General features: G+C 41.6%; 1 protein-coding gene across 1 annotated transcript in view; it reads right to left on the bottom strand.

Moving 5' to 3' along the window:
* Window positions 1–614: 614 nt before the first annotated feature.
* Window positions 615–21844, bottom strand: part of LOC145350439 (tryptophan 2,3-dioxygenase-like) — a 29783-nt gene continuing 8553 nt past the window's right edge. Inside the window, exons 5-12 of the mRNA XM_080199658.1 lie at window positions 17757–17884; window positions 12851–13037; window positions 9876–9983; window positions 9201–9312; window positions 5003–5060; window positions 2704–2783; window positions 2247–2337; window positions 615–768 (exon numbers count right to left, since the gene is read on the bottom strand). Coding sequence (XP_080055784.1) covers window positions 615–768; window positions 2247–2337; window positions 2704–2783; window positions 5003–5060; window positions 9201–9312; window positions 9876–9983; window positions 12851–13037; window positions 17757–17884 — 918 coding nt within the window. The remainder of the gene's footprint in view (window positions 769–2246; window positions 2338–2703; window positions 2784–5002; window positions 5061–9200; window positions 9313–9875; window positions 9984–12850; window positions 13038–17756; window positions 17885–21844) is intronic.

Below are 21844 nucleotides of genomic sequence, written 5' to 3'. Positions count from 1 at the left end.
ACATGGAACATTAAAAGCTTTAAAACATGTTTTGATTCTTCATGCATTTTTCTTCCAACATATCACCACACTACCAAAGGATGTGGATGCTTTGGAGAGGGTACAGAAGAGGTTTACCAAGATGTTGCCCAGTCTGGAAGGTATTATTAGCTATGAGGAGAGGTTAGAGAAACTCGATTTGTTCTCACTGGAACGACGGAGGTTGTGGGGTGACCTGTAGAGGTTTACAAGATTATGAGTGGCATGGACAGAGTGGATAGTCAGATGCTCTTTCCTAGGGTAGAAAAGTCAAATATTAGGGGGCAAGGGTTCAAGGTGCGTGGGGAGAAATTTAGAGGAGATGTGCAATGCAAGTTTTTTTACTCAGAGGGTGGTGAATGTCTAAAAAACGCTGCCCTGGAGGTGGTGGGAGCAAGTACAATAGCAGCATTTAAGGGGCAACTAGATGAATATGTGAATAGGATGGGAATGGAAGGATATGGACTCCGTAAATGCATACGGTTTTAGTTTAGGCAAGCATCATGATCGGCGCAGACTTGGAGGGCCAAAGGGCCTGTTCCTGTGCTGTACTTTCCTTTGTTCTTTGTATATAAAACAATGAGTTGATTTTTGCTTTAATCAGATTCCTCACTGCTGAAGTAAGAGCTATCACAACACTCTGCGATATATAGGAACTTGTGAATTGAAGAGGTCAGCTTTGGAATCCACTGTCTTGGGACCAAGAAGGTTGCAAGGTTGAACAAGTCAACAAACACTTTATATCGGTCACTGAAACAGAGAATTAAAGAAAAGAAACAAATATTGAAGCTTTATTCAGAAAATGCTGGAAGTATTTAAAGATCAGGAAGCATCTATGGAAATAAAAAGTTAATTTTTCAGGACATGGTTGAATTTTTTGAATAGCATTACAATTGACAAGAATCATTAAATACCTTGTGGGGTGTTCAGATGTATGCATTCAAGATCCATATCATTTCATGTTATATTAGTAAGTGCATTTTAGTTTCTGACAGATGAAAACCTACATACTTTGCAAGACTAAAAGATTATGATTCTACAATTAATTCCAGTCATTGAACTAATGCTTAAAATATAGTTAAAAGGGTGCAATCTTACAACCTTATCCTGCCTGACTTTCGACGAGGTGAGTGGTAAGATTGGGTGAGAGGCTACTGATGACGATATCGAGTGCAAAAAAAACCCATTCGCTTCACTAATGTCCTTTAGGGATGAAAACCTGCCATCTTTATCTGGTCTGGCCTATTAGTGACTCCAGAGCCACAGCAATGTCGTTGACTCTCAACTGCCCTCAGGCAACTAGGGATGGGCAATAAATATTGGCCATCCAGCAATGCCCTTGCCCCACAAGTGAACAAAAAACTGTAGTGGATCATAGAATCATCGAATCCCTACTGTGCAGATGAGGTCATTCAGCCCATCAATATTGTAGCAACTCTTTGACAGAATACCCTACCTAGAACATAGAACATAGATAGGATACTCTGTCAAAGAGTTGCTGCAATATTGATGGGCCGAATGATTCTATGATCCATTACAGTTTTGGCAATGGCAATAATAATACAAACCATTGAGCTATTCATGCACTTCAGGTGCCTTTTCACAATTGAAAGCACCCCATCAAGGGCCTCCAGAATAATGGTAGTCTACAGTCCTGTACAAAATCGTGCAGCAGAGAGGAATGGAGCTGCAGGAACAGCAAGATGCAAATCAATATGCATCCTGTTCGGAGAAACAAAACAGGAAAACGAAACACAAATACATCTTGTGGGTTCTACAATGAGTTATGGAACAGACAGTTACTGTCTTGGCACACATTGAAAATTTACTCAACAGTATTGGTGAATAGCTCACAAAACCAACACTACAACATGCAGCTGCAGTAGGGAAAGTGAAGTCCCACTTTTTAAAATTACCACTACAAAGTATTGTCAGGATCAACCTTGAAATACTTTAAACAATTCTAGCCTCAATACTACAGTAAGTATATCCAGGCTTGCTCTGAGGCAGTACAGAAAAAGACTACAAAGTTTGTTTTTTAAAAGCCTCATGATTGTTTACTCTGCAAAAAAGAAAACTCGGAAAAATTATTTCAGTGTTCAAGGGGAGGTATAAATATAACCCCAATGATCACCAAATATTCCAATGGATACTCTCCCAATTTCCCATTGCAGCTGGCAGAAGAATCGTCCAAGGCCTACAAAGAAATGGCTGTCCTTTCATCCTACCTCATTGTAGAACGTAGATATTGATAGCCAGATGATCCACCTGTGCCTGCTTTACTTCCAATCATTCTTTGCACCGTACAAACATGATTGTCTTAGAGAAAATAAGAAGAAATTGTAAACTAATTAGAATCGTAGAACCCTACAGTGAAGAAAGAGGCCCTTCGGCCCATCGAGTCTATACCAACCACAATCCCACCCAAGCCCTACCCTCATATCCCTACACGTTTACCTGCTAATCCCTCTAACCTACACATCCCAGGACACTAGGGGCACTTTTAGCATGGCCATTCAACCTAACCCGCACATCTTTGGACTGTGGGAGGAAACCAGAGCACCCGGAGGAAACCAACACAGACACAAGGAGAAGGTGCAAACTCCACACAGACAGTGACCCTTGTCAATAACAAGAATAATTGCTTGTCTTACTTAAATAAATCAAATTTGTGTTATAACTTACATCTCCATTTAGTCATGAGGGAATCAACATCCATGAGTGAATTCAGTAATTGGAATGGCACCTGGAAACGTGGTTCTTCTCTAGAGAATATAAAAGTAAACATTTTGGATTATCTTCTACAGTTTTATCTCCATTGTAAAGTTAATGCAGTCATTATCCTCTAACCTTGTTCTTCAAAGGTCTGGGTCCAATTCTTGACAAACAAATGGGTAAACAATCAGCTTTCTCCTCCCTGAGAATTATTACCAGGGCTATTTGGGTAATTGGTGAGGATTCTATCTGAAGGTGCCACAACCGGACCTTATAATTATCAGATAATTGACTACCTGAGGTCATGGCTTCAGTCCCTATGTCCCCCTCCAAGGGCTGCCCGCCAAGGAAATGGCTAGCAAATCTTCAGTTCTAGCCTGCTACAAGGGAAGATGTACCCAACAGCCTTGCCATATGGCATGGGCATCACCTGCCACTAGTAAAATGCCAATGGCAGGAGGACAAAGCACATTAGTGTCTCAATAACCAAAGGGGGGGCAGGCCCTGACGCCATGCTCTCTTGTAAAACTCCTGCAGAGGCAGATGGGCAAGCGGCATGGCACTGCCTGCTATTACACCTGATTTTAAAACCTGCGTTCCTGCCAGACCAGTTCACAGGAAGTTCATGGGTGATGTTGTAAAGTTCTGGCCATTATATGTCTATTGGCTTTTTGATAGAACAATTGGAAATGATATTCACTGCCTCATACTCTCCCCATGGATACTTATATTTTATTCCATATAGAGTCATAAAGGTTTACAGCATGGGATCAAGTCATTTGGCCCAACTTGTCCATGCTGGCCTTTTTTCTTTAACCACTAAGCTCGTCCCAATTGCTCGCATTTAAGCCATATCCCTCTATACCCATCTTACCCATGTGACTGTCTAAATGCTTGTTAAAAGACAAAATTGTACCCACCTCTACAACTACCTCTTATTCCAGACACTCACCAACCTCTTTGTGAAAAATTGCTCCTCTGGACCCTTTTGAATCTTTCCCTTCTCACCTTAAACCTAAGCCCTCTAGTTTTAGACTCCCCTACCTTTGGAAAAGATGTTGACTATCTAATTGATCTATGCCCCTCATTATATTATAGACCTCTATAAGATCACCCATGCTCTATTCAGCATCTCCTTTTAATTCAAACCATCAAGTCCTGGCAGCATCCTAATTAATCTTTTCTGCACTCTTTCTAGTTTAATAATATCCTTTCTATAATAGGGTGACCAGAACTGTACAGTATTCCAAGTGTGGCTGAGCAATGTCTTCTTTGTACCAAGTAGATACAAAATTAACATTAATCTTTGACTAGGGTGGAAAACTACAATTAGTTTTGGCACTCGTTATACTACTCTGTGCAAGTTGAAAATGACCTCTAGAGAACATATTTTCCTCATTGTAAGTGAGTGACAATTACCGTAGGTAAGTCACCCCTTCGCTGTTCTTTTCTTATCTATGAAATCCATCTGATCGCCATGATATCTGGGGTGTGTGGCATGTATATGACAAATTGCAAGTATGTAACATCTGTACTTAAGCAGACTCTCATCTATATCATGTCCTTTTATCTTTATATAAAGGCAAATTGACTTAGATAGTGTTTCTCAGAATGATGACAATCTGAGGAATGAAGCTCTACTTTGAACGCTCCACATCAACTTCAAGCCCTTCCAAGTTAGCATAATATAAGGCCATATCAAAGTATATAAGCAAAGTAAAACCCTCTACTACCTTGTATAAAGGTAAGTATTAGCTGACCTCCAAATCTTTCATTGCAACTTGCTGAAGCCCTGTATAAAGTCAATGATGCCACTCTACAGCTATTTCCACTACGGCAAATCAAGGAAACTCCAGTGGACAATCAAAATTCCTCTTGTTTTTCATTTACCTTCACTTCAAATGGGCAATTCTATGCACCTTGTAACATTTCTAGCAACCGTTATGTACTGAGATTACCAACTTGTGTGGTAGTTTGTTGCAGTCAGTGCTTATCTGGGATGTTCAAACCTTTCCATTTGCAGTTCCGTACTCCAATCCTTCTAGAGGTAAGTGGCATTTCCAAGAAGCTTGTGGAAGGAAATGTAAGCTTACAGCCATGTGATTTTCCATACATTACCTGCTGGGCATGCAACAGTAAGAAATCAGCATTTTTGTTGAATCAATCTGGTCTGGATTTGAGCACAGGTCCCAGAGGTAAAGGAACAGTATACTGGTCCATTAACCCACTCAACTCTTTCACTGCATGTACTGTATCGATTATAACTAACCTGTAAAAGTAGATCATGAGAGCTCCCTGCAGTGCCTTATATGATATTCTTCGTTCACCTGAAATAAAAAGTACAAGTCGCCATGTTTGAATCTATGTCCTACCAATCAATCTCTGCACATAGATTTTAGTAAAGGATAATTAAAATATCCATTGGAAAAATGGAAAATATGACAGTGAAATAGATTTTGACTCTGCTCACCTAGCAGAAGCCTGGTTTGTTGAAAAGTTAAAATGTCCCAGTTACTTGACAGCTGAAAAGTTGTACTTGGTGGGATTTTACGGCCTGGCTTGGGCAAGAATGGGAATTCCCACGTTGTCTTTTTCTGATTAAACAGACTTTTCTGGACGAGTGGTGAAATTAGCATCATAGAATCATAGAACCTACAGTGCAGAAAGAGGTCCTTCGGCCCATCGAGTCTGCACCGACCACAATCCCACCCAGGCCCTACCCCATATCACTGCACATTTACCCACTAATCCCTCTAACCTACGTATCCCAAGACACTAAGGGGCAATTTGAGCATGGCCAATCAACCTAACCCGCACATCTTTGGACTGTGGGAGGAAACCCACGCAGACACAAGGAGAATGTGCAAACCCCACACAGACAGTGACCTGAGTCTGGAATCGAACCTAGGTCCCTGGAGCTGTGAAGCAGCAGTGCTAACCACTGTGCTACCGCGCCGCCCAGTTCTCTCAAAGCAGACTGAATCCTAATCCAGATATATTAATCAGGATCAGTGAATACTGGGGTTGCACTTTGACAGACAGTGAGGAGCAGCAGTGTTCCCTTAGGAAGATACCAACCCCTCTAGAATCTCTTCACTTAACCAAGTGCTGGTAGAGGGAAATTGGCAACACAATTCTCCGCAGATGGGTAGTCATTTTAAAACCACTATCCGCACTTCCTGGTTAAAATTGTTGTAGTCCTGTACTGCCGTTGGTGGGGAGGAGACTAGTTTTCTTCAGTACTCACTGAAATTGATAGCTCCACCTCCCCACTATAGAGCCTTCAGCAATGAAACCTGAGAGTCTATTAATGGCATTTGGCATCAAGATAGAAACGAATATCTGCATACCATCTTGTTTCCAGCAGTTCTAAGCTGTTGTGTAAAGCAGCAGAAATGACAGTTGTTTCAATCTCTGAAAATATTAAGTAATTAGTTAACTTTTGCAAGTCTGTCATGTATTAAATGACACGTGACATTTGAAGGCAGCAGGATAGATATTACCCTCTTGATAACCTTCTCCATTGGCATTGTTCTGTCATTTACAGTAAGGTACAAGCACAAGGAGTTTACAAATACAAAGAAGAATCATGGGACCAAAGCATATAAAACACAAACACTACTATTACTAAACTTAACATTCATTCACTTCCAGCAATAAGAGGGTGTAGGTTGGAACAGAGGCACAACTGAAGGGAATTGAGCAGGAGGGTGGGGTAGGATGCAAAGAACAGAGGGAACGAGTGAAAATTTGTCTGAGGTTCAAAGTTATTAGACTGTCTAGGATGATTTGTCTCGTCTTATAATGCCTATCTCTGTTAGATTTTTCTTAATCTATTTTTGCAGATAAAAGAATCTTCAGGCCAAAGCTTCAAACAAAAAAGTAATTGCTCTGCTAATATTCCACCAGATTTTATTTATATCTTCCTTTTACTAAAATTAGCCATTACACGAAAGCATGATTGGAGGTTTTTGTATACATAGAGTCATGATTAACAACAAATTTTAAACCAGCTTTGATCTTTAATATTTCATCTGCATGTTCATACACCATTATATGAATATAGTTCAGAATTAATCTGCTCTAATTAGAAAAGTGACACTGAATGCCTGAAGTCAAAGGCTGAGAAACTTCATATATTCATATTCCAAACCATAACCACCACCATCTAGAAGGACAAGGGCAGCAGACACATGAGGATATCACCACCTGGAAGTTCCAACTCTAAGCCACTCACCGTCTTGATTTGGAATTATTTAGCCATTCCTTCACTAACACTGAGTAAAAATCCTGGACCTGCGGATGTACACACACCATATGGACTGTGGCAGTTCAAGAAGGCAGCTCACCACCACCTTTTCAAAGGCAATTAGGGATGGGAAATAAACCTAGCCAACAAATCCACATCCCATCAATAAACTACAAAATAATGTTCAAAATAATTTCTGAGATGAATGAACAATGATTCTCTCATGGTAAACTGAAATGCTCCCAATATTTGGTTATTCTAACATACCGGCCAGAATTTTTCAGCTGTTCATGCCCACTGCCACTGCAAGTAAGGACAGAGAACTTGGCACTCAGCCAAATCTCTGTTTACTGCAGTTGGACCAGAAAAAATTCCATCTATAGCTGCATTCTAAAAATTATGAAATTGTCCATTATTATAATTATATATCATGAATACTACAGCATAATAGCTCCTGCTGAACTGTTTGAAAATGACACTTATTGATGATCTTTGACTGTGCACATTTATTAATTGGCAGCAATGTATTGATGGATCAACTCCATCAAGAATTTTCATCACAAGCATTTGAAATCTAAAATGGCTGCAATTTGGGACTCTAGATATTGGCCAGAAATTTCCCATCCACCTGCTGTGAGAATTGTAGTGGGCGGGACAGAAAATTTGATGGACCACCCATTAACCTTGGGTGGGAATTTCTAGTTTTGGGGCGCACACGGCCAGAAAATCTCAACCATTAGCGAATGCCAAATGTGGAAGGCTAATTGTAAAGGCAGCTCCATGATCTGATTCTTGTTTCATGGAGAGTGCACCTTGGGGATTATAGGAGCACTATCCTTGATTCGTTGGCAGTTAAAATTAAATATAATAAAATAAACAATAGCTACACCTCTATGATTTCTGAAATTGCACAGACTGGGCAGAATTTAATGCAGCCCCAGAGTTGGGTCTCAGGGCGCCGGTGGACCTTGAAACCAATCCAAGTATTGAATATTGGAGTTTAGGGAAGTGGGGGTGGGTGACGGGGGAAATGACGCTGAAAACCAGCATCTCCTGCCCTTGCCACCAGCCCCCTACTCTGCAAAACCTCTTCCCCACCACATTATTTAACTGTGTTTCACAATCCTGAAGCTCCAGGTTCTGACCTTTCAGTTGCAAAGTACGAAGTCTCACAACACAGGGTTAAAGTCCAACAGGTTTATTTAGTAGCATGAGCTTTTGGAGCACTTCGAAAGCTCATGTTACCAAATAAACCTGTTGGATTTTAACCTGCTGTTGTGAGACTTCTTACTGTGCCATCCAAGTCCAACGCCAGCATCTCCACATCATAGCTTCACGTTGCAACCATAGAACATAGAACATAGAACATTACAGCGCGGAACAGGCCCTTCGGCCCACGATGTTGCGCCGACCAGTTACAAAAACAATGACCCACTAGCCTAAACCAATCCCTTTTCATCCATAAACCTATCCAGAGATCTCTTAAACGCCCCCAAACTATGGCATCCACAATGGTACAAAAGCTGCCAGCCTCTGATTGACTGACAGCATTTGTTGGTTGAGATTTCCGGCCCTGAGGTCTTGATTCCAGAGGAATACCCAATGCTGGCATGCTTACTGCCTGATTGGTTTATTTGGCCTTCCCAAGAAGCAGCAGCATAAGTCTCTAACTGGCTCTCCAGCCAGCAGGTGAGAACGCTAATGCTTCAACAAGATTTCACCCATATTTGCATGGTCCGGTAGGTAAATACACAGCAGCAATTTTCAGGATGTCCAATTGATCACTGAGATAGGGCTGAAGCGGGTTTGGGTGGCATGGATGGGGTCAAGTGCACACCAGAGGCAGCCTGAGATTTATTTATCTATTCCAGGGAGCACCCTTTCTCCTCTTCACCAACAAAGGAATTTACCTTTGAGATGTCTTTTGGGCTTATTCCTGTCAGGTAAGCAAATACTATCAAAAAAGCCTTTGTTGGTTTTGGACACCGTTATCAGCTACAGTGGTTCCTGGTGGCTCCAGTTAGAACCTAAAGAATTTTAACTGGCCAGTTTCCCTCAAACAAGTAGGGTTAAAATCATCCCATGCAGAGATTATAGAACCCTAAAGGATGTTCTACTCCAACATGTTCCCAATGTTATTAGTTGCAGATTCTTCTCATTATTTTCAGCTTTCTTGGAAACACATTCGCTTTATGTATTCTACAATTCTTGTTCCTACCTTTGCTCAACAGATGTTCATGACGTTTTTCATCGAACAATGATGTGAGTATTTCCTTGCGTTTGTTCAACTCGCACAGCATATCTTCCTTTCCCTCAAAAATGGGCTTTGACTTTTGCAAAACATAAAAATTATACAGTTGTTAATCATTTGAAGATTGGATACATGCCATGCTCTCAAAAATAATTTCTCTCCCACTATCTGCAAATATAAACTTACTGCATAGTTTTTGATGCAGAGACACCTGTAAAATAACACCATGAAATAGCGTAAAATAATAATCTTAAATTTTAATGAAAGTGGTTATTTATTACTGAGCATATTTAACATTTTTAGGAATTTCCTTCTATTGGTATTATAATTACAATCACCTTTTCACAGTTTCAATTGTATATTTACATTTTTAAATCCTCTTTTGGGATGCAGATGCCACTGGTAACACCAGCATTTACTGTTCCGTCCTTATTTGCCCTTAAGAAGGTAAGAAGTTGAGTTGCCTTCTTGAACTTCTGCAGCCCGTGCAGTCTTGAAACCCACTGTGCTGTTTGGAAAGGATTAACGTGACTTATGCAGAATGCTTTTCTAAAGTTAAACAATCTGCACTTTGCTTTACTGGCAAGTGCATGAATGCATATTTCCCTCCTATGCTAGTTTCAATTTGTTTATGGTCGTTACCTGGATATCTGTAAATTCTTCCCTCAGTCCTCTTTCAATGTTGTTTTGCAATTTGCCCCAGAAATCAAATCCATCAGGTTCAAGTCCAGGGGTCCTCTCCAGCCATTGCTTAAAATAAAATTAAAGGTCCAATATAAAAATATAAACATGTCAGAAAATAAATACTGGATTATGAGTGACTTTCCTTTCTCACCTTCAATGTTAATGATAAATGAACTCACCTTTGCAACTTCAAAGAGTAGTGCATGACTTTTACCTACCTTCAGGAATAACTAATCATGAGCACAATTTCTTAGTTATGGCCCTGTTGACAACACTCTTGCCTCTAAGTACGGGGGTGTGAGACTTGAGCACAACAATTTAAGTTGGCACTCCAGTGCAATAATTAAGGGGGTACTATCTTTCAGAAAGTCAAGGCCCCTTCTGATCTCCAAGGTAGCTGTAAATGATTTGAAGAAGAGGCTAGGCCAACGTTCAATTCTCAATCAGCATCACAAAAACAGAAAATGTTGGAAAATCTCAGCAGGTCTGACACATCTGACACAATAGGGCTAACGTTTCGAATCTGGATGAGCAAAGATATAGAATTATAGAATCCCTACAGTATCTGCACCGACTCTCTGAAAGAGCATCCCACCCAGGTCCTAACCTGTAACACAACACATTTCCCATGGCTAATTCCCCTAACTTATACACCTTGGGGCACCATGGGGCAATTTAACATGACCAATCCATCTAACCTGCAAATCTTCGGACTGTGGAAAGAAACCAGAGCAACCGGAGGAAGCACACGCAGAGGTGAACATGCAAACTCCACACATATTATTCAACAAAAACATATAATTTGCTCATTATCACATTGCCATTTTTGGAAGTTTGTGGTTAAAGAAAATTGGTTGCTGCATTTCCTGCACTACAACATTTTATTGTAGAATACTTAGGAATGTCCTAAGGTTGTAAAAGGTGCTATATAAATGCAAGTTCCTCTTTAAAAGAATAACAACTTCATGGCTACAATATCTATAGGTCGAAGATATGTAGAAATAGTACAAACTTACTTCAGCTACTACTCATTGCACAATTCAAATTTTGACCTTTACCAATGTCAGTTACACAAATAAATCTTGACAATCAGTACTTTGCATTACTGACCAAAGAAATCCATTTAGGTTGTGCTTCTATAAATACATTCTAAGCATTTACCAAAACAGATAATGAAATGAGGGCCACTGATGCCCTGACACCGCTCCATGTGCTCCAGTTTCCTCCCACAATCTAAAGATGCATATGTTAGGTGAATTGGCCTGCTAAATTGCCCTTTAGTGTCGCAAGACATGTAGGTTAGATGGATTAGTCATGGTTAAAGAACTCTCCATTCACCTGACGAAGGGGCTAACCCGAAAGCTAGTGAATTTACTATCAAATAAATCGGTTGGACTGAAACCTGGTGTTGTCAGACTTTTTACTGTGTTTACCCCAGTCCAACGCCGGCATATCCACATCATGAGTACTCTTCAGTACAGCCTCTAGAGGGTGTCCCTCAATGTGGTGGTCTGCTGTGTACTCCACAGCATTCCACAGCAGCAGAGTGATATTCTAGAATAGGACCACCATGTGCATTCCTCTAGGGAGGAGGCAGACAAGGAGGAAGTGGAGGAAGAGCCCAAGGAGGACCAGGAGCGTGGAAGACAGGTAGCCATGAGAGTCCAGCATGCCAGCCAGATCAGGGAGGCCCTGATTGCAGCCAGTTGCTTTGATTAGGAGGCTTGATGTCTGGCAACTGGGTTGACTTTTCCAGTGAGTGGCTTGTCAAGGCAGGACATTGATGAAGACTCGATGTGAGACAAGCTGTGAAGCTTCTCTGCTCTGCCTGTCCCCTGACTGCGCACAGGCCTCTGGTCTCATGTCTGAGAGAGATTTGGAGGGACCATTGTTTTATCCAATGCTCAGTGGTGGGGAATGGTGGTGGGGGGAGTAGTGAGACCTCGGGTTCAGTGAGTGACAAGGCTGTTTGCCACCATGGGTCTCCATGACTCTCGCTGTTGGGGTTGCATGGAGATCCAATCGGAGATTCTGCATACAGATGGGAAATTTCCCTATGGGAAATGGAATAAAGGGAGAGCAGTTGTGGCTTTAAGGCAATATTTTTTAATGCTGATTATTGACAGTATCAATGATCCTACCCCTAACTATGCTGGTCTGTCTTTACCTATGCCCACTTGGCTCCCCTAAGTCTTCTTAATCTTGTGTGGACTAGCACTACATCTAGGTGAGTTGTCCTTTCTTCTATCTGTAGTCCATTTCCAAAGACACATTGTATCCCAAGGGGAGACAGAATTGGTGCCATTCTGTCACAGCCATTCTATTGACAAGTCAAACAACTCCACTGACCTCCTTGAAAGGATCCAGAACCAAACCGTTGAGAATCCAGGAAGTTAACAAAACATCTCCAATAACACAACACAGTACTTGACACTGGCGAAATTAAGTTAAATGTATCTCAACTGTAAGCTCTAGTTTAGTTATTTAAATATGTTAGTGGAGGATCCCTCAAGCAGCATGAATGTAGTGCTGAATGCTAGGAAGAGAAAGTAATAGCTCTTCAATATAAGATCTGCCTAATGGTCAATATACCAATATAAAATTGATTATTTCAGATTCACTCACTAAAACTCTATCTGCCTTCCTATAATGTATTAACAACAAAGGAAGCAGCTGGATAATATTAGACACTGTCTTAACCAGAATTCCCAACAATAACACTGTAGCTATGAAAGTCTGGAATAACGTGGTTGTCTCCTCCTCTTGTCCTGTGACTCAAACCATGATAATGTGTTTATTATGTAGCTGATGCAGGATGTCAGAACGGCTCCACAATTCCATCCTTGAATTCTTTGTGATGTCATTTGTCTTATCTGTTACCTTGTTGAGAAAGTCAACACGATTGATTATTGACTGAATCTCAATGTGATCACCTCCACTAGTTGTAAGAGTGTTGGTTCCAGTTCAGATTGAAGCAGTTGCTCGTTTTCCTTCCCTTTGAAGTTGTCCTTGTAATGCTTTCTGTTGTAAGGGACTCGCAAACTGTCTGGAACTCCAATCTTATTCTCCACAAGGCGAAACTGCAGACTCTGAAATCCAGAAGCAGGTACTAAATAATTCCTTTGAAAATAAATGGAAAAAATAGTTAGCATATTACATGAATCAAAAATAGATTAAAATTCATAAAACTCTTTTCTTTCTTGTATTAATTATGAAATTAATCCAAATGTTAGCTTAGAATTGACTTCATTTTATTTATCTGTCTCCCACCAGAAGATAGGTCAGCAAGGACACATGTAATATTAGCCTATCCAGGAGACACAATGAGGAATTTAATTGTACAACCATATGACCAGATATAGGCTATAACATCACTTTCTGAATTGTCGGATACATAATGCGTATCAAAAAATGTTATAGCACATGGCATGATTGTGTTTAAAAGGACCTGACAAACAAGTTATTAGAGGTTGTAGAGGTAGAGGTTTACAGCATGGAAACAGGCCCTTTGGCCCAACTTGTCCATGCCACCCTTTTTTTAAACCCCTAAACTAATCCTAATTGCACATTTGGCCCTATCCCTGTATACCCATCATACCCATATAACTGTCTAAATGCTTTTTAAAAGACAAAATTGTATTTGCATCTACTACCACCTCTGGCAGCTTGTTCCAGACACTCACCACCCTCTATGTGAAAAGATTGTCCCTCTAGGCACTTCTGTATCTCTACCCTCTCACCTTAAACCTATGCCCTCTAGTTTTAGACTCCCCTACCTTTGGGATAAGATATTGACAATCTAGCTGATCTATGCCCCTCATTATTTCATAGACTGCTATGTCACACGCCAACCTTCTACACTCCAGAGGAAAAAGCCCCAGTTTATCCAACCTCTCCTTATAACTCAAACCATCAAGTCCGGGTAGCATCCTAGTAAATCTTTTCTGCACTCTTTCTAGTTTAATAATATCCTTTCTATAATAGGGTACACAGTGCTCCAAGCGTGGCCTTACCAATGTCTTGTACAACTTCAACAAAACATCCTAACTCCTGTATTCAATGTTCTGACCAATGAAACCAAGCATGCTGAATGCTTTCTTCACCACTCTGTCCACCTGTGACTCCACTTTCAAGGAGCTATGAACAGGTACCCCTAGATCTCTTTATTCTGTAACTCTCCCCAGTGCCCTACCATTAATTGAGTAAGTCCTGCCCTGGTTCAATCTACCAAAATGCTTCACCTCACATTTGTCTGAATTAAACTCCATCTGCCATTCGTCAACCCAATGGTCCAATTGTTCAAGATCCTGTTGTAATCAGGGATAACATTCTTCACTATCCACTATGCCACCAATCTTGGTGCCATCTGCAAACTTACTGCAAACTGCCCCCTATGTTCTCATTTAAATCATTAATATAAGTGATAAATAACAGTGGACCCAGCACTGATCCCTAAGGCACACTGCTGGTCACAGGCCTGCAGTTTGAAAAACAACCCTCCACAACCATCCTCTGGCTTCTGTCAAGAAGCCAATTTTGTATACATTTAGATACCTCACCCTGGATCCTGTGAGATTTAACCTTATGCAACAACCTACCATGTGGTACCTTGTCAAAGGCCTTGCTAAAGTCCATGTAGACAACATCAACTGTACTGCCCTCATCTACATTTTGCTTACCCCTTCAAATCAAATTTGTGAGACATGATTTTCCACTCACAAAGCAATGCTGACTGTCCCTAATCAGTCCCTTATTCCTATGAAGAACCCCTGACCACATTGTTTGAATGACTAGAGACAGAAAACAGATGTCCTCTTACAAACATCTACCATATTCTTCAAACCAATAATTAATAAACAGCAAACAGGTGATTTGCCTTTGACAAAGCCATGCTGACTATTCTTAATCATATCATACTTCTCCAAATGTTCATAAATCCTGCCTCTCAGGATCTTCTCCATCAACTTGCCAACCACTGAGGTTAGACTTACTGGTCTATAATTTCCAGGGCTATCTCTACTCCCTTTCTCGAATAAAGGAACAACATCCACAATTCTCCAATCCTCCGGAACCTCTCCCATCTCCATTGATGATGCAAAGATCATCGCCAGAGGCTCAGCAATCTCCTCCCTCGCTCCCCACTGTAGCCTGGGGCATATCCCATCCAGTCCTGGCAACTTATCTAACTTGATGCTTTTCAAAAGCTCCAACACATCCTCTTTCTTAATATCTACATGCTCAAGCTGTTCAGTCCACTGCAAGTCTGCACTACACCCACCAAGATCCTTTTCCATAGTGAATATTGAAGTAAAGTATTCATTATGTATCTCTGCTATTTATTCTGGTTCCATACAACTTTCCTATCATTACACTTGATAGGTCCTATTCTTTCCACTTGCTCTTCACATACTTGTAGTGTGCCTACTCTAACAACTGGCTCCACACTGTTTCATACCTCCATGTTGGGCTTTTCTGACATTTATGGTCATTTCTTTTCCAAAAAGAAATTGTGCACAGGCTGAAGCTACAATTAGTTCTGTGCTTTCAGGTCACCAACAGATTCTACCCTGTGTGAACACTTGTTTTAAGAATTTTTATTTTTGAGTCATTTTACATCACAAACAGGAAATTTCACCCAATCATTGTTCTATAAATGATAGAAATTTTCACAAGCACGCTTCTAATGTCATTGAATTTCGCTCAGTCTGAACAAATTCAAACTATGTCCAAAGCATTCAGAACATGGGTTCACAGAAACATGATGAGGCCATTTAGCCCCTCAAGCCTATTTTACCACTCAATGAGGTTATGGATAATCTGTGGCATAACTTCATTGATACACCTTTGTCTGAAACTTCTGGTTAACAAGCAATCTTCAATTTCAGATTTAAAATTCACAATTGACCAAATATCAAACACCAAATGTGGAAGAGAACGCCAGGCCTCTAATCATCCTTTATATGCAGATTATTCATTAATTTTTGGTTCTGCCACTTATACTTGGTCCTTTCTGTACTGGCACTGACTGAGGGCCACCAGGGTTTATGTGGGGTGTCAAGGGAAGAGTCAAGGGCACCAGGGTAAAATTGGAGGGTACCAAGACATTACTTTGAGCACACCAGGGTTTGATTCCCAGGGTATCAATGTATGATGTGACATTGACTGGAGGGGTGGGAGGATGTTTGACTGGATGAGACTGGGGAAAATTTGCTTCGAGGAAGGCCTGGGCGGATGGAGAGGAGGGTTGACTCAGGGGAAACCCAGATGGGGATTTCCTGGGAGATCAGGAAATTTGACCCAGGGGAGGCCAGGTGAGGGACTGGCCCGGGGGAGGCCAGGGAGGGAGTTGGGGGTGCGGGTGGGGAGCCTGACCCAGGAGAGACTAGGTGTTTGACTCGGGAAGACTTGGGGTTTGATGGTTCTGGGGGACAGGAGGATTTGACACAAGGGAAACTGGGGGTTCATCTCAGGTGAGGTGCACATCAAATGTCATTGTATCACGGTGTTGTCTGGTGGTGCTGCATATAAACACAGAAATATGCAAAGTAGGGCTGAAATTCCTTGAAAGCTACTCTTGCTTGTCACTGGAATTTCAGTAAGAAATGGACAGAAACTGCAGTGAAATGATGGAAACTTGAGTGAGACAGTTGAACACCCTACAGAATTTCTGTCTCTAATACCTAAAATTTTGTCTGCCTGGATATCTGTAATAGATCATAAAAACTTTGGTTGCAAATTTTACTGCTCTTCACTCCCATCCACCTGCACTTTCCCCAACCATCCCACCCCTTTTCCTTCAACCTAACACATGCTTGATGCTCAAGAGGAACAGCAGGTCACTAGGACTTCCTGTACCAGGCATTTACATAGCTGGGGGAATGCCTATTAGGACCACTGAAAAAAACAAATCACCCCCTCCTGTCTCAGTGACATGTAACTGAGTAGATTGTGGTACTGTAGATAAGCCAATGCTCAAGTGGATGTTTGATCTCTCAGCTAAGAATATACCGTGAGGATTAGCTGAGAGTCAAGACAGTCATTGCAGCACTAGAACACCTGAAACCCAGGGAAATGTTTATTTACACAAGACTACCAGGTTCTAGTGCTTGTGGTTTCAACCATTGATATTTTAAAGCGACTGGTGATTGACACTTCATTACACTGTAGGAAAAAAGGTTTTTGTTAAGAAAATGCAAAATTATCAATGATGACTATTTTTCGGCACTTTTTATAAAAGTATCTAACTGTCACCCAAGGATCCATTGGTTCTGTATAGTGTACTGTGCATGAATGGACATGGAATTGCCATATCTTGTCATGGGAGCATAGAGATTGTTTGGGGGCACATACCTTAGGGGGCATGATGAGGGCCTTTTAAACTTATCTTTCAAAAGGTTCCCTCATGCAGACAATAGTTCAGAACATTTCTGAGATGCGGTGAGTCACGATCCTTTAAAAAGCTTGCATGACTCCACACAAATTGCAGAGATGTGCAGATATGCCTATCCCTGCAATGAAATCAGCCAGATCAGGAGTACAGAGGCCTTACCTGTGACTTGATACAGCCAGCACCAGCCTGGGAATGAGGTCAGGAATCCCAGAATTGGGACGTGTCTGACATTTTTAAAGACTCCCAAGTCATCCTAACTCGCTGAAAATCCAACCTTTAAAGTTGCATCTTCAGTTTCACTAAACAGAGATATTTATTGCGGCACTTACCATTATGTGGAATTTGAGGGGAATTATAGCTTTTGTCAACAATAATAAATTGTTATTTCAATATAAGGTGCATTGCACAATAATTTTCCATTGTTTGTGCTAACTTCAAATCTTTGTTACCGGAAATCGAAGAAGTCCAGTGCTGTCATTGTCTCAAGAACTGCAAACTGATCCACCAGGAGTTTAAGAATCATTGCAATTCGATGGATTCTTGAGACCACTTTCAACATATTTCTTTCATTTCTCACCTGGAACACAGTTTTCATATATTACATATCAATATCTGTTCTATTCAAGACTTAGTACAGTTAGGATACTTGGGATAGCCAATAAATAACACCTTTGCTCAATCTCCCACCTACGAAGAACAAATGGAAACATTGTGAAGAGCGGAGTTTTCCTGCCTCATTTGTTACAGGAAATCATAGCTGGCTGGGACATATCATACAAAGCTCCATTGACCTGTGTTAACGTGGGCGGCACGGTAGCACAGTGGTAAGTGCTGCTGCTTCACAGCTCCGGGGTCCTGGGTTCGATTCTCATCTCAGGTAACTGTCTGTGCGGCGTTTGCACACTCTCCTCGTGTCTGTGTGGGTTTCCTCCAGGTACTCTGGTTTCCTCCCACAGTCCAAAGATGTGCGGGTTAGGTTGATTGGCCATGTTAAGAAATTGCCTCTTAGTGTCCAGGGTAGCGGAGGTTAGAGGGATTAGTGGGTAAAAAATGTAGGGATATGGGGCTAGGGCCTGGGTGGGATTGTGGTCGGTGCAGACTCGATGGGCCGAAGGGCCTCTTTCTGCACTGTAGGGTTCTATGATTCTATGATTCATGACCGTGGATGGGAATTTCTGGCCAGAAAATCCCATCCTAAGTCTAGGTTCTCTGGCCTCCCTGAAATGAGTGAGGTGGGAGGTGGTATGCTATTTGCTGGTATAGGGGTCCTCTGGTCTCACTGCTGTCAATGGGATTTCCCATTGACTACACCCCACGCTGCTGTGGGAGCCAGGTCAGCAAGACTAGAAGATACTGCCAATGTGAACAGCTAGAGTATTCCAGCTTTGGCTTCTCTGTCTACAGATGCTGCCAGACTTGCTAAGATTTTCCAGTATTTTTGATTACCCTTTCAAATTTCCAGCAAGCATAGTATTTTGATTTTGCAAAAACATTTAAAACTCATTTGAATGGTCATGCTGATCCTTCACTAACTCTAACATCTATCATGGAAGCACCTCCGGGCAGTCCAGTGTCTTCCCACTGTGCGGGTTAGGTTGATTGGCCATGCTAAAATTGCCCCTTAGTGTCCTGAGATGCATAGGTTAGAGGGATTAGTGGGTAAAATACGGAGGGATAAATATTTTATAAATATTTTATAAAAATAAATATTCGCTAAATATTTTTAAGACGCGGGTTGATGGGTTTTTGATAAGAGAGGAGATTAAGGGTTATGGGGAGAGGGCGGGAATGTGGAACTGAGCCACGACAGATCAGCCATGATCTTATTGAATGGCGGGGCAGGCTCGAAGGGCTAGATGGCCTACTCCTGCTCCTATTTCTTATGTTCTTATGATAGGGGGGTAGGGCCTGTGTAGGATTGTGGTTGGTGCAGACTCGATGGGCCAAATGACTCTTTCTGTACTGTAAGGTTTCTATGATTCTATGATTCTAAATTTATAATGCAACAAGTATAATAAAAGTAATTTTAAAAACATGCAGAAGTTGCAATCTTCCAAACTATCAGCAACTTATTAACAGTGAGACCTTTCCTCCAGGGAATCTTACACTTCATTCTGCACAATTCCTCAGGTCTGATCCTTTTGATCCAGATTTCCTTTAATTCATTCATGGGATAGAGTCATAGAGGTTTATAGCATGGAAACAGGTCCTTCCGCCCAACCTGTTCATGCCACCCCTTTTGTTTTTAACCACTAAACTAGTCCCAATTGCTCACATTTTGCCTATATCCCTCTATACCCATTCTACCCACGTAACTGTCTAAATGCTTTTTAAAAGACAAAATTATACCCACTTCTACTATTGCCTCTGGCAGCTTGTTCCAGACACTCACCATCTGAGAAAATTGCCCCTCTGGCCCCTCTTGTATCTCTCTCCTCTCACCTTGAATCTATGTCTTCTAGTTTGAGTCTCCCCTACCATTGGGAAAGATGTTGACTATCTAGCTAATATATGCTCCTCATTATTTTATAGATCTCTATAAGATCACCCCCATGTTTCCAATCCTTTAGGGAAAACAGTCCAGTCTATCCAGTTTCTCTTTATAACTCAAACTATCAAGTCCCGGTAGTATCCTAGTAAACCTTTTCTGTACCCTTTCTAGTGACCAGTGCTGTACACATTATTCCAAGTGCAGCCTTACCATTGTCTTGTATAACTTCAATAAGATGTCCCAGTTCCTGTATTCAATGTTCTGACCGATGAAACCAAGCATGACGAATGCCTTCTTCACCGCTCTGTCCACCTGTGAGTCCACTTTCAAAAGGCTATGAACCCGTATCCCTATATCTTTTTGTTCTATAACTCCCTCCACGTCCTACCATTAAGTGAGTAAGTACTCCAAGGTTCGATCTACCAAAATGCATCACCTCTCATTTATCTAAATTAAACTCTATCTTCCATTCGTCAGCCCACTAGCCCAATTGATCAAGATCCCATTGATATTGGACATATTGACATCACAGCAAGGTGAGTATTTGTTTCCTATTGTGAGTAATGCAAGAAGAAAAATTAAAATTTAACCTTTCAAAGAGATTAAGGCTCAGAGCTACAGTTCCCAGTAGCCCAAACACTGTCTGAGCAAGCACCAGTTAGACAACGGCTGCACATGCGCAGATCTGTTTTCGTTGTCAGGCCTGTAATTAGTTCCTGCACACATATATAGTTTGTTTCTTTTTTTCTTTCAGATTAAAATGGTTCCTGCACATACGCAAGGAAGGAAAGGACAAAACAAAGTGAAACAGCACTGTTTCACAGAAGATGCTAGAACAGGCAGGATGGGGCTACAAAGAGAAGGACCCAAGGAAAATTAGAATTTTGCATAAACCAGAGACTGGGACAGAAAGAAGTGATGTGGAGATACCAGGGTATCAGGTAGACAATGTTGGCCAAGTTGCAAGAGTATGTACTGTGTACTTGGTGGATGGTGTTCTCATGTGAGATGATGGCATCCGTGTCGATGATCCGGCGGAGGTTGCTGTGGCAGGGTTGTATGGTGTCAAAGAACAAAGAACAATACAGCACAGGAAACAGCCCCTTCGGCCCTCCAAGCTTGCGCCGCTCATTGGTCCAACTAGACCATTCTTTTATTTCCCTCCACTCCCACTCCGCTCATGTGACTATCCAGATAAGTCTTAAACGATCCCAACGTGTCCGTCTCCACCACCCTGCTTGGCAGTACATTCCAGGCCCCCACCACCCTCTGTGTAAAATACGTCCCTCTGATATCTGAGTTAAACCTCTCCCCCCTCACCTTGAACCTGTGACCCCTCATGATCGTCACCTCCGACCTGGTTCCCACTGTTCACCCTATCCATACCCCTCATAATTTTATACATCCCCATTAGGTCTCCCTTCCCCACCTGTACTGCCACCTTCAAGGATCCGTGGACTTGCACACCCAGGTCCCTCTGTGTGTCTACACTTTTGATGGTTCAGCCATTTATTGTATAACTCCCCCCTACATTAGTCCTACCAAAATCCGTCACTTTGCATTTATCTGGATTAAATTCCATCGCCTTTTCTCCACCCAATTTTCCAGCCTATGTATATCCTGCTGTATTCTCTGACAATATTCATCGCTATCCACAAGTCCAGCCGTCTTTGTATCATCCGCAAACTTACTGATCACACCAGTTACACCTTCTTCCAAATCATTTATATATATCACAAATAGCAGAGATCCCAGTTCAGAGCCCTGCAGAACACCACTGGTCACAGACCTCCAGCCAGAAAAAGACCCCTCCACTGCTACCCTCTGTCTTCTATGGCCAAGCCAGTTCTCTACCCATCTAGCCAACTCTCCTTTTATCCCATGAGATGTAACCTTTTGCACCAACCTGCCATGAGGGACCTTGTCAAATGCTTTACTAAAATCCATTTAGATGACATCCACGGCTCTACCCTCGTCAACTGTTTTTGTCACCTCCTCAAAAAACTCCACCAAATTTGTGAAGCATGACCTCTCTATTACAAAACC

Source organism: Carcharhinus amblyrhynchos, chromosome 1, assembly GCF_965287045.1.
Source record: "Carcharhinus amblyrhynchos chromosome 1, sCarAmb.v2.hapA, whole genome shotgun sequence".
In the NCBI taxonomy this organism is placed as follows: Eukaryota; Metazoa; Chordata; class Chondrichthyes; order Carcharhiniformes; family Carcharhinidae; genus Carcharhinus; species Carcharhinus amblyrhynchos.
Note: the sequence above shows the minus strand (reverse complement) of the source record. Positions and strands in the feature narration are given on the sequence as shown.